The 14,496-nt window shown below is 38.9% G+C and overlaps 1 protein-coding gene across 3 annotated transcripts in view; it reads right to left on the bottom strand.

Moving 5' to 3' along the window:
* Positions 1–471: 471 nt before the first annotated feature.
* rogdi (rogdi atypical leucine zipper) overlaps positions 472–14,496 on the bottom strand; it is an 88,002-nt gene continuing 73,977 nt past the window's right edge. For all 3 annotated transcript variants that reach the window (XM_067156880.2, XM_068229989.1, XM_067156878.2), the window contains exons 7-8: positions 7,508–7,551; positions 472–778 (exon numbers count right to left, since the gene is read on the bottom strand). In XM_067156880.2, the coding sequence (XP_067012981.2) occupies positions 775–778; positions 7,508–7,551 (48 nt within the window). In that variant the 3' untranslated portion in view covers positions 472–774. The remainder of the gene's footprint in view (positions 779–7,507; positions 7,552–14,496) is intronic.

Here is a 14,496-nt window from a genome sequence, read left to right as displayed (position 1 = left end):
TCCGTATTCAGGAAAAGTATCACATATTCAAAATATGAGTGCACTAGGGTAAGAGGGCACTAATGTTTATTTAACACAGCTGGTAGATGACAGCCGACAAACAGCAGGCATGTCAGTGGACCAGTACAGTCATCACTTAATTTCTGCATTACCGACAGGACAAGATTTGAAAGAATTAATCTGCGAGTGCTACAAAAGCAGAAACAATAGGGTGAATTCAGAATGGAATGTGTGTTGACTGTTCAAGGGCTAGCAACGTTAGAGCTAAAGGAAGCTCATTATCACCAAGAACTCACTGGTCATAGATTTAGTTAGCCACTGTACCTGTCAACAGAGCCCTGGACGTAAACACAGTTCAGTACAACCATATTTTGAACATGTAATAATTATTTGTGCTGAGAAGACAGAATTTCCAGTTAGCTGCTCGACATGGCCGTACAGAAAGTGGCTGAAAGCACTCCAACAAGATAATTCATTTATTGTTACAAGCCAGTTTAATTCCATGTACATCAATCTCCACCTGGCTATATCTAACAATTTATCAATTTAATATCAATCTTATCACATTTTATTCCAGTAGGAGGGAACTGGATCCCCAACCTACCAGTGACTGTCAAGTGTTCTTGACCCCAACTTGCTCTAAATATTCAGGAACTTCCTCAATCGTGAAGAGGTGATGCCTCTCTCAACATTTAATATACATGCATCATATTTAATTATTATTTACTATCTACTGCAGCATCCTCGGCTACGCTGACACTGCTCGCCACAAAGTCATCTGAAGAAAATAAAAAATAAAAACAAATAAAATAAAACACAAAAGTAAATAAAAAAAGACCATATTTACTCACATAATTTCCCTTCCTCTATTTCCTTACAATATAGAAGCAAAAAAAAAGGGGGGGAATTTATGTGATCATTACAAACAAAAAAAACAAAAAATAAATAAATCAAAAGTAAACTTGTAATAAATAATGTCAAACACTTCAACACAACACTCCAATAAGCCAATGGGTTTTACCAACGTGAGAGGTATAGTGTGGAACTGAGATGTCCCAGAGAAAAGCAAAACAATTCTGTACTCAATAGATAAGGGGAAATCAAATTAAAACAGAACACCCGCTATAACACACATTCGTAATCTATAATCTTCATATCCGTATTGACGAACTACACAATTAGAAATAGGAAAGGATTTCCACCTATCAATACTTATTTATTGCACTTATGCTACAGTACCGGTTTCGACCCCCTACATAGGGCCATCTTCAGCTGAACAATACATTCACATCTATATCATGAAGCTATGATTAAGATCACATTGTCTAGGGAATGCCATATGATGATAAACATTTGGTCACATCCAAATAGGGCATGTTGAAACGGGAACTGGCGTGTATGTCACTATGTGCGAAAATGCAATTGTATGTCTATAATGATATGCTTTAGTTCTTAAAATTAGTTTATAAAACACATCTCTACTTAAAACTAACATATATATAAATACATTATATGTAGGAACATGCACATGAACGTTCGTGTCTTGTGTGGTGTTCAGTTCATCAGTTGACTTCTGTGTTCAAGTCTTATTTACATAGTTGTACACTTTGTTACTGTTTCTGGAGTTTAAGTGATATGATTTGCTTGTAAAATTGTCACGTCGTATGTATAAAAGATTTTTGTCTTCATGTATATACATAGAATAAAACACTTTCCAATTTTAAAAAGAGTGCAAGACGTATGGATAGAATTAGGCTAAAATATATATATTCAGCTCTGCTGTGTGCTGAATCTTGTAGCTTTGTTAAAATCGAATCATATCATTATAGAAATACAACTGCATTTTCGCACAGTGACATACACGCCAGTTCCCGTTTCAACATGCCCCATTTGGATGTGACCAAATGTTTATTATCATATGGCATTCCCTAGACAATGTAATCTTAATCATAGCTTCATGATATAGATGTGAATGTATTGTTCAGCTGAAGATGGCCCTATGTAGGGGGTCGAAATCGGTACTGTAGCATAATAAGTGCAATAAGTAAGTACTGATGGGTGGAAATCCGTTCCTATTTCTAATAACACACATTCTGCGCGAAAGGTGGCAACACTGTTGTTCTCAATACTGCCGTCGCTGTGGTAGGAGAACTGCATAGTGTCAACTCTCAGGTGCACACAGTTGTTGGGTTATGTCCTAGTTGGTGTGCGGACTGGTCTGGTGTGTTCGTCCAGATGTAGAAACGGAGGCAACCAAAGATGAGCAGAAAGTGTGGTTCATTTTCCGGTGGCTGAGGGGGCTGGGGTACGCGAAACTCGTCGCATGTCTGCTGTGTATGGCAAAAACTGCATGTCCATGACGAGTGTGCACGAGTGGCATAGACAATTCTGAGAAGGGCGCATGTCACTGCCCCCACACTTCCAATCTGGCAAAGGGTACCCTTCAGCGATTTGATTGGAAAACATTTCAACATCCTCCGTACAGCCCAGATCTTTCACCTTGTGATTTTAACATTTTTGATGACCTGAAGAAAGACATTCATGGGCGTTAAAGTGCAAGAGTGGTGTGGTTGTGGATCTGTCAGCGACCTACCTTTTTCTACAGAACTGGAATTGATAGTCTCGTCTCCGAGTGGAATAAATGTATTCACGCTTTTGGTAATTACTTTTGAATAAAACCATTCGGTGGTCACGTTGTAGCAGGTAATAATAATAATAATAATAATAATAATAATAATAATAATTGTATGGCCTCAGCTACCGTGTGCAGACATTTCAATTTGACGCCATCTGGCTGTCTGCTCGTCAGTTTCGACGTTACGTTTTACTCTAGGCCAACTAGATGCCAGACCGAGTAAACCGAAACTCTCTTGGGCGTCTATGACTGAGATTTAATTAATTTTGTCGGGTAAACACCAAATGCGTCACCAGAGATCTTTTACATGCCGACATCGTACGACATGGAGTGTCGAATGGACTTTTTTCCGCCCTTCAAAAATCCGACTACCTCTGCCAGGTTTGAACCCGCTATCTTGGGATCCGGAGGCCGGCACTACCACTGATCCACAGAGGCAGCAGTTGTAGTGGGTGTTCGGTTTTCATTTGACTGTCCCTTATATTATACATCAATTTTGACATATGCGTCGAGCAAATCGACGACAATAAAACATGATGAAAGCAGAATCGAAGCAGCCGAGGTGAAATACCTTACAGGAATAACTGGGAAGGCAAGAAGAGATAAGATCACACACATAGAAATCAGAGAGAGAACTGGAATCCCTAAACCGCAAAACAAGATGGAGACCAGTAAGCTCAAATTATGAGAATGGAAGAGAATAGAGTTCCAAAGCAACTATTTACGGATAAAAGGAAGACCACATGGAAGGCAAAGAAAGAGGTGGATAGATATGGTGAAGGAGAAATACTGGAGGAAGGAAGGGAGTGGTGGACAGATAGAAAGCTGTGGAGGTCCTTGATTCAAAACTTGACCCAGAAGACTGGAAACGGAAGAATAAGAAGGACTTCATTTTCATCGTGAAGTCCCCTACCTTGAAGACCAGTACAGGAAAGTTAAATAAAGAAGAGACGAGGCAGGAAGCTGGGATTAAAACTCACCTCTACTACGCAGAAACAGTACATCTAGACTTCGGTGGTTTGGACACGTGACAAGGATGGAGCCTACAGGAACAGTCCGAGTGCACTTGGAAAGAGCGCTAGAAGGAAAAACGCCTGGTTGGACCTAGAACCTGTTGGATGGATATTGTGAAGACTGACATAGGCAACTAGGGGAAGGACAATGGATGATGTCCTGAAGAACAGGACATTTATGAATACACAGGAGTGAAAGTGGCTTATCAAATAGTACCCAGGAAACTGAACTCATTACAACCTGCATCCTAGATTCAGGAATAAGAATTTTATCATGGTATTTACAAAGGCAGATCAAATATAAACAGGAATTTGAATGTACCACTGCTGTCAGTAATAATTCTGAGGTGGGGCTTTGCCAGGATGTTGGTGGGGGTGTCTGAAGAAAGGGTTTGTGCGCACGAATGACGATGGAGAGCTGGGCTGCTTCAGTACACCATGAATGAGCAAGACGTGCACACGTCTGTTGCGCAATACATCATCAAATTTCTTGCCAAAGAGGGCTCCAAACCTTCCGAAATTTTGAGACGGCTCTGTGCACAGTTTGGGGAAAAACCACTTTCGCAGACTCGAGTGTATGAATGGGCTAAAAAATTTGTGGCAGGAAGAGATGCTGTGGAACATGAACCTCATGAAAGGTGACCACGGACAAGCATCACTGCAGACAACATCGTTGTAATTCGTAACATTATTCGTGAAGATCGGTGAATAAAAATTTCACAAATTGTTTTAGCCGTAGGAATAAGTTACAGAAGTGTTCAAACCATCATCCGAGATGAACTCCATTTCAGAAAATTGTCTGCCAGGTGGGTTCCTCGCGTCCTCAACCAGGAACAAAAAACTTTACTCCAGGAAGTTTGTCAGAGACTCCAGCGTTGCTATGAGGAGGAAGGAGAGGATTTCTTGCACGTATTGTGACTTGTGATGAAACTTGGGTGCATCATTAGACCCCAGAGTCAAAGCAAACAAGCATGGAGAGGTGGCAAAGAGACAAAGCACGTCTGGTCAAGGCCAAAATATGCCCATTTGCTAGAAAGGTTTTCTTGGACTCTGCGGGTGTTTTGCTAGTGGATTTTCTTCATGAACAAAGGACAATTAATGCAGCCTATTACTGTCGCCTTTTGGATTAATCAAAAGCTGCATATCGCAACAAGCGACGCTAGCAACTGATCCCAAACGTCATTTTTCTTTATGACAATGCGAGGCCACATACTGCCGCTTTAACGCGGGAAAAACTGGAGGAAATTCACTGGACACCTCTGGAACACCCTCCATACAGTCTAGATTTATCGCCCTGTGACTACCATTTGTTTGGTCCACTAAAACAAAACCTAGGAGGACAGCGGTTCGATGATGCGACTGTAGAAGAGTTTGTGCACGACTGGCTCCGCACACGTCCCTCTTCTTTCTATCAGGACAGCATCAAAAACTTAACAATCCAATGGAGAAAATGTGTATCAAAGGCAGGACATTATTAGAAAATTGATCTCTATATGCGTATTATTTTTGGTCGATGCAATAAATTTTAAAAAAGTAATTCCCGTTTATATTTGATCCGCCCTTGTTAAAAAAGTTAGAAATGCATGTGGCAGAGGAACTGGGGAAAGAAGAGAGAAAAATCCTGAGGAAGATACTGGGACCAGAAGGAGGACGTAAAATATGGGAACGAAGATCAAGGGATGAACTGCACCGAATCATGAGGACAATCTCCAAAGAAATATGACTCAAAGGAGCAAGATTTGCTGGACATGTTATCATGATGGACATGGAGAATGACTGGAAGAATATGGGGGACAATGAGTAGGATGAGAGGAAACACATGAACTAAGTGTGTCGTCGAACTGGACTCATCAGATGGGGATCAAGGAGGAAGAGACAAAGACCAATATGCCAGAGCTCAATGACAGAGAATACTGAAAATCTCAACAAAAGAACGGGAATGAAAGAGTATAATTCTTGAGAGATGCCACAATATGTATATTAAAAGGTGGACTTTTCTCAATTTAATTCAGTACAGTGTCAATACGGGATGTTCAATAATGAAGTTCATTACGTGTACTACTCAATGTGTTCGACATACAGCTGTCTGGAATTGTCATAGCAAAGTATTTGATTCAACAACCATCTGAACTTTTGAATTTTCTAAAATGCATGGAACCGTTGTTTGACAGCATTTCTAATGAAACCAATATATACGTGACAATACAATCGAACAATCCTGAGAGAAATATGTCGAAAGAGTTGCGTATTCCTCCAGGAGAAAAAAAAAGAATGTCACCAAAAATTATGACGTTTGCTACAGTAGGTGGAAAGAAGTTAAAGTTTCTGACAAGAGTTCCTATTCATTTAGAATTATGTTCTGAGGTCTACACTACCAAGCAATCGTACTGAGACATCATGTTTTTTTTTTTTTTCCCCCCTATCCAGCTCCTGCCGGGTCGGAGCATTTATGGCATTTCTCCATCTTCCTCTCTCCTTCCACCATTCCTCTAAAAAATCATGATTGGTTGATTTTATTTGATCTTTTAAAACAGTTTAGCATGCTTTGAACATCTCTGCTAGGCCAATTAAATAAAATTTCTAAGTCAGCTCACAAGGTATTTAAATCTGTCATTAGTTTAAACTAGTGTTTATAACCCGAACCTTAGCAATGCCTGAATGTGGGTATTCTTTCCGAAACAATCTGCCAATATAAAGCATTCAGAAATGTAAACTCATTATAAAAAGCTTGGAATTTCATGGGTTGCTTGACTAACAAATTAGGTAGTACTCAGAAGAGAGAATGTTAGCCGGGAACTAATATATGGCACAAAAGTTAACAAAATATTGTAGTTGGACCATATGATGAGAAATAACAGTTACAAGACCCGACCATAGAGGGCAGAATGCAGGGTCAAACAGGTCATCAAACATAGAATAATATTACAGTTAATCGTTTCATGTCCCACTAACTACTTTGATGGGTTTCGGAGATGACGAAGTGCTGGAATTTTGCCCCGTAGAAGTTATTTCATGTGCCAGTAAATCCGCTGACGTATTCGAGCACCTTCAAATACCACCGGACATTCCGTTTCACTCTACCAAACGGCACAGAAACTGGAACTTCGCTGTGTGACCCTTGGCTAAGTTTTAATTAATGTTCTCTTTTGCATGCAGATATCGTATGATATGAACTGTCAGTGTAGTACTTTTTCTCCATCCTTGAAAATTTCCACTATCTCTGCTGGCTTTCAAATTCCTACGGTGGGATCCAAAAAAAAAAAACTTCCTTTACTCATGTCTCCTGCATAATGTATAGACAGTATTCATATCAAATCAAACTTCTTGCACTGTTGAAGAAATTCCCTGGTTTTCTAAGCCATTCATTTATTTCCTTTCTGTTTCTCTAACTTCCTAATTATTTCAAATTCCCTTTGCTCTCCAATTTCTCTCCTTCACATGTTGGTTTAAGATCTTCAACATAACAAAATTATATACATCTTTCTAAAATTAACATTTAAGGAAACATTCAAAGAAATATTAAGAGCTAAAACATTTGCCGCTGAAGAGATTACGAGAACCATTAATCTACAGAATTATAAATATAAGAAATATGTCCACACATATGCTGAACAAAGAAATTTCCAAAACTGGACATGTACGAACAAGTTTTAACATAGGAGAGAACTGTTTCTCTCGATGGAAGTACAGGAGATGACATAACAAAAATCTAGATGCTACTAAGTGGAATACGTGTCCAAAGTGCTGGGCCAAACATCACAGACTAGTGTCGTTTATATTATTATTATTATTATTATTATTACTCTACCGCCACCACCACATTGACAACTTTCACCAAGTAGGAAGGGGAGACGCTGACCTTGAACCCACGGTGAAGTCCTTGTACTGGGAGAACACGGCGATCTGCAACAGACAAGACAGGCATGCCACGATTAGACTGTGACAGCTAGATGGGTCAGTATTACACATAAATATACAATGTTGGATATAGGAATAAAAAAGAATAAAAATTCATGAAAACATCTTGCACAGGTTGCCTGCAAGAAATCTAAGTTTGTTTTCCCTGTATTTTCCCTGGAATATTCCCGTTTTCCTACATTAAATTTCTACAATTTGTATTACATCGCACCGACCCAGATAGGTCTTATGGCGACAGTGGGGTAGGAAAGGGTTAGGAATGGGAAGGAAGCAGCCTTAATTAAGGTACAGTCCCAGCATTTGCCTGGTGTGAAAATTGGAAATCACGGAAAACCATCTTCAGGGCTGCCGACAATGGGGCTCAAACCCACTATCTCTCGGATGCAAGCTCACAGCTGCGCGCCCCTAACCGCACGGCCAACTTGCCCGGTACATTAAATTTAGTGTGACATGGTACATAATAGTGATGCTCGAGTTTATCATACTCCGGAATCATGATCTTGAAGCATATTTACATGAACACTTACAATCACATAAAAACTTATAATACGTTTATTTCAATCTGTGAAGTGGGTTATCAGAAATTCCATCGTAAACAGCCACTACAAGAAACACTACAACCAACCAAAATGAACTACAGTACATTGCTCACAGCAAGCCATCAGTCAATCACACTTCAAACTAATGCTATTAACATACTATTAACAAAAATAAAGTAAGGTTTGGTGTTCGGAAACTCAGGAATAAGATCTCAGTTCCTGTAGCAAATAGAAGTGTCGTTCTAACACGTATGCTGGTCAACTAGTGTACATAAGAAACAAGCACCATTAACATATTCCATTCTTTCCAGAATTATGTTCTGTGATAATTTTGCTTTTCCACAATAATTCCTCCTTAACAGCGAGATAAAATCCATAATAATTACCGGCAATCCATAATAGTTAGCACATCTACATTAAGTAAATTACATGGATAGCTTTGTAAACATTAGGGCCCGGTTTGTTTAACCTCAGTTCACACTAAACTGCCTGTTAAAATAATTTAACAGTAAACTTAACCAAATTTGGATTTAATCAACACTGGTTAAGACTAACAATTTGTTAAACTCTTAGTTAACTTGAATGCCCAGGTTCAAGCAGTAAAGTTTTCTGTTAGCTCAAAATATGGTAGGTGCATTAGATGCAGAACTTCTGTATCTTGAATATTTGGAATATGATGGCCTTCAGAAAGAGTTAGAAACGGAAGAGATAATTTTCATAGAGTTGTTGGCTAACATTAGTATGAACATCGAATTTGCTATAAATTTTCTACCAAGCATCACTTTTAGCTTTGAGCACAGATCCATTAGTTTGCTTACTTTCTATAATAAGTATACTGTGTTCTCCTCAAAAATTTTTGTCAGCCGGGCGGGAAATAAGTAAAAAATTAATATGATCAGATTTCAGTTTATTCCCCTCAGGGTGTTATCAATAATATCAGACAGGTTGACATTAACTGCAAACTGAACTATTTTAGTGTTATCATGAACAAGACAGAGTATTTCGAACTTCTCGTGTTCTACTGCTCGCTTATCATCATGTAACACGAGATTTACTGCTCGGTTGCTGTGGAGTGCCATGCTAATCGGGATACTGCTCGCGCACAATACTACGTGACAGCCAAGCTGCACGTTTGCACTCTGATGTAATTGTGCTGACAATAATGAAGATTTATCATCTAAATGGACAGTTTTACAGTATTTACATTTTAACTTGGAACACCCTTTAACTCAAATATGTATTCATGATATGAAACTAACACATATCTAGGTAATGTTAGCTGGGCGGTGCATCTATCAATCTATCAAAAAGGTCCTAGGGAGAACAACTGGGGAAATAATTTTCAAAAGAAGAGAAATCTGAACCACACATTCTCTTCTCAGCTTCATTTTTTTTTTTTTTTTTGCACATTGGTCTATAGAGCAATAGAAAATTCATGGTCAAGACAAAAAATTTCTAATAAATGCTGACTTCAAGCACCTTGGTTTACAGCTATATTCAAACAATAGTGCATCGAAGTTTGCTCACAAACAGCATGGTTCTGCCAACACCTTTTACATTCTCTCTGATCGTGACTCTTGTGAGTGTTAACACTGCGTTAGCTAACAGTTCCCAGCAAATGTTTGGATAAACGCAATAATCTTAACATGCTGCTAAATTTTTAATGCTATGTTAATAAACATTGTGTTAGTGTTCTTTTAACTTTGAATAAATCGGGCCTAGGTGTTTTAAAAACAGCATTAAGAAGATAGAGAGTTATTGTCTTTTTAATTTATGATATTATAATGTTTATTGAGAATAAGGCAATTATAAATTAATGGAAGGAAAGTCACAAACGTTCAATTTTACTACCAAAGTAAAGACATGGAATTACGTTAACGTTAACAGTGAACTGTAAGCTCCAGCTATCTGTAATGGGTTCTAGCTCTTTGTACATGACTTTGTTAGGTATTATCCGCCACTGTCCATCTTTCTGGTATTTTTTGTTGATGCAGGTTCTTTCAATCCTCCTTTCAGTTGTCTGAAGTCTGTCAGTCTTTCATTGTTTATTCAGGTGAAAAGGTGTTTCTGCTGCATTTTTTTTTTGGGAGGGGGGACATTTCATGAGCCATTCCCTCAATACCATTTCTAGAGCACAATTAAATAATAGTGGCGAAAGCCCATCTCCCTACCGTAGTCCAGTTTTAATTACAAATGACTGATATTTCACCCCTAAACTTCACTTTCGATTTGGTGTTAGTGAGAGACAATTTTATCACGTTTATTAATTTGGGGTGTACTCCATGAAATTTTGAAGAGGGATCCTCTATGGATGCAATCGTAAGCTTTCTTGAAATCATCAGCATATCTCTGTTCCTTCTCCTGTTCTCCCATTATCAACTAAAGAGTCAATTTGATCATTATTGTTTTATCGAATTCTTTTATTAATATTAAATAATGATTTACAATGTACACGATGCACGGAACAAGGGTTACACACACGTGCGCGCGCGCACTAATCCTGTTGCTTTTCCCACTTATTTCATTGCGATTCCTTTTCCTTTTAAAATCTGCTTTACGTCGCACCCACACAGATAGGTCTTATGGCAATGATGTAATAGAAAAGGGCTAGAAATGGGAAGTGGCCGTGACCTTAATTAAGGTACAGCCTGGTGTGAAAATGGGAAACCATGGAAAACCATCTTCAGGGCTGCTAACAGTAGGGTTCGAACCCCCTATTTCCTGAATGTAAGCTGACAGCTATGAGAACCCAAACCACACAGCCACATGCCTGGTCATGTGATTTCACTCTCAGATTCTACCTCCTCACACTCGACCATCTGACCTACACCAAATACAGCAGAGACAATACGCGACACTTCCGGATTTAGCCTTGTTAAAATGGGAGACAAGTCGCAAGTGGTGCTCCTAGTAGCTTGACCTGAAAATTAGCGCTAAATTCAAATATCAATGGAAATGTATATACAGAAATGGATAAATAAATTACGTCTAGAAAGAAAGTGTTTCTAAGATATTAACTTCAAAGTTTTTAAAGCAATTCTGGATAAATGAATGAAGAATTATTTAACAGGTTATTATTTAAAGACTGAAATTAGACATACGGTATAATCAAGATGTGAAGTGGACTGCTGTGAAAGGGCTTGATCTTTCATTTATGCATTACTTTTTTAGCTTTAGAATTCCTGCCTGAACGTTAATGGGTAGATTTTTCTTTTTTCTCATTTAAAAGCATTGTATCATCATGGTTTCTTCATCATGCCAATTGGAGGGTGCGAATCCGTCATATTCCAGCGGAACAGCTCCTGGACACCTGTACTGCGGGATGAAGACAACCTGGCGGCGGCTCAATTATGCTCTGGAGAACATTCACATCGGCGTCCATAAGTGCAGTGGAACTCGTGCAAGGCACCATGACGGCTGAGATGTATCGTACACTGGTTGCAGACCATGTACACCCCTTCATGACGATCATGTTTCCCAACAGCGGTGGCATTTTTCAACAAGACAACGCGCCATGTCACAAGGCCAGGAGTGTGATGGAGTGGTTCAGTTGGAAGTTGGAATTGATGTGCTGACCTCCCAACTTGCCAGATCTTAACCCGATCGAACGCATCGGGGATGAGCTGCAATGCGCTTGAATGTGGCGTCAGAGCACACTGCCCCTCCCTCTCCAGAATTTGTGGGAATTAGGCGACTTATGTGCGCAAATGTGGTGCCAACTCCCTCCAGTGAACTGCCAAGGCCCCAATGCTTCCATGCCAAGATGCGTCGCTGCTGTTATCCGTGTCAAAGGTGGACATACCGGCTATTAGGTAGGTTGTCATCATGTTCTGGCTGATCAGTTTACTTATCTCAGAGCTTTTTGCTTATTATTATCCCCACTCTATTCCTTGCCTTACCTACTCCACTCCAGTAGACAGAGTATCCCTTCATCAACTATTTCTTTCCTTTTCCTCTCCACTTAACCTCACTCAATACTATCATAACTATATTCTCCTCCTCCATAAAATCAATCACCTCTCCTGACTTCCCAGTCAGAGACATGAGGTGGTTTATCGCCACTTTCGTAGTGTTCTCTACTGGTCACCCACTACTAACAGTTCTCCCAGCGTAAGAACCATGCATTGCTTCTGGGAACACCCTAGCCTGGTTTCGTGAACGAATCGTATCCTTGAAATTTCATTGTAATTTTTATCCTAAATGTAGGATATGAATTGCTTTCACCCAAATCAACAGTAAAATTAGTGGTAAATTAATAAATACCATTATTACTAGAGAAATATACATACATATCTACGGTGACTTTCGCTGTAGACTCGACTCTCTTCCGTGGCATCCAGCTTCATCATGCTGTCTTATATTTCCTTCCTGAAGCTCAGGGCTAGCACCACAAACGGGAGTGTTATTCAAAATGCAAACTGAGGAAGATATTCATGTTAATGTGGTTATGGGACTCTAAATCTCGCATCTCAGCGACTGCCAAGATCATTAACGACACCAAGCATTGTGTGGTACAGGGATAGCACCGACGAATGGGAGTGCTATGTCTATGAATTCTCAATATCTTTGTCCATCATGACTAGCACGGGCAGTTCAAATGGGAAAATGAAGATGGAAAATATATTTTAACATAAAAATTATTTTTTGTTGAAAGAAAAATAGCATGATCCATGGACCAATAATTATACTAATTAATGAGTTATGGGCACAAGTCAACAACTTGGCCCACTAAGTAACATCAAGCAAAACAAACCAAAGCAAAGAATTTCAAAGAAGTTAAGTGAGCAAAGACTTCACACACAAAATTGTTACATGAAGAAAATACTTATCAAAATGCTGTGACGTAGTAGAATTCATAGTCGTAATGTAGCAAAATATGTATATATTTCTCTAGTAATAATCATATTTATTAATTTACAGCTAATTTTACTCTTTATTTGCCTAAAACCAATTATTATCTTCCATTTAGGACAAAAATTATAATGCAATTTCATGGATGCGATTCATTCATGTAACCCCCTAGTCTTTTCTGAAGCTGATTTATAAGGGCCATTTTCACTTTAAGTTATTACTGTGATGGGATCACCTCTCCCAATGGCATTTTAAAGCTACTGCCAGCAGGTGATCGGGTTGCTCCTAACAAGGAGTACAGACACATTTTGCAGGTGTCCCCAAACTGGGGTCAGATGCTACTTGATAGGTTCAAGTATCATTTCCTACACTGAGGGGACCATTACCCTACCTAAGGAAACTCATCTGCCCAAAGCCATTGGTCACCTTACGGGATCGGGTTACTTAATGCTGCCCAACACTCAGCATTGAGACACTGGTTGTACGGTCTCCTCATTACCGTAGCAGGGTAACCGACCAGACAAGGTTTCTTTTTTTAATTACTTATCACTAATTATATTTAGATTTCTGGAATACCAAAAGAGAGAACAGAATACTGGACAGCTACATAGAAAGATTCAAGAGACTAACTTCAATAGTTAAGATATGATGTGCATATAACTCCTTACTATCAAGAACTTTGCTGGCTAAAACCTGACAAAAGACGTAAATATCACATACTTGTACTACCGTATTTCCCGGCATAATTGTCGCACTTTTTATACCAGAATTTTCGAAAAAGTAGTAGGGTGCGACCATTATACAAAGAATTTTTAATACCAGTATTTGTATTACTCAAAAAAATTATTTATAACTAAATTATATTTGATACAAATTTAAGATGCACGCAATACTCATGTTTATACATCAAAATACTTAAAATGGTCTAAAACAAAATTCATAATTATTCGCAACAATTCAGCGAACGTTTTTCCAACCTGAAAATAAAAATTAATGTATTAAGTTAACTGTCATTAATTTGAGTATTAAAGTTAAAATATTACACTTGCAAAAAATTATCGCTTTGTTGTGAAATACGGACTTACCGTTACACAATTTATTCCAAATCTTCTGTGTCGCTATCGCAGGTTTCGGTATCTGATGCGCCGTCCTCACCGCTGTTAATACCAGTATCAGATTCTTCGTCGCTCTGGTGCACTGCGTCATCTTTGGATCCGTCTAGTGCATTCGAAATCCCAGCTCTTGGAGACTAGTTCAGGTGGTATAAGATCCCAACTCTTCATCACCCACGAGCATAACAAATCCAAGGGTGGATGCCTGATATTTCCAACGAATGTCAATTGCTGATCACCGCTCATCATCCACTCGTCGTAAAATCGACGTAAGTGGTCTTTAAAGGGTTTATTAATACATACGTCTAGTGACTGCAAAGCAGATGTTAGGCCACCAGGAATCACTATCTGTCATGTCTTATTTTTACTGAAAAGTTGCTTCACTTTGTTCACGAGGTGACCTCGGAAACTATCTAAAACAAGCAGAG

Source organism: Anabrus simplex, chromosome 13 (genome assembly GCF_040414725.1).
Source record: "Anabrus simplex isolate iqAnaSimp1 chromosome 13, ASM4041472v1, whole genome shotgun sequence".
Classification (NCBI taxonomy): Eukaryota; Metazoa; Arthropoda; class Insecta; order Orthoptera; family Tettigoniidae; genus Anabrus; species Anabrus simplex.
Note: the sequence above shows the minus strand (reverse complement) of the source record. Positions and strands in the feature narration are given on the sequence as shown.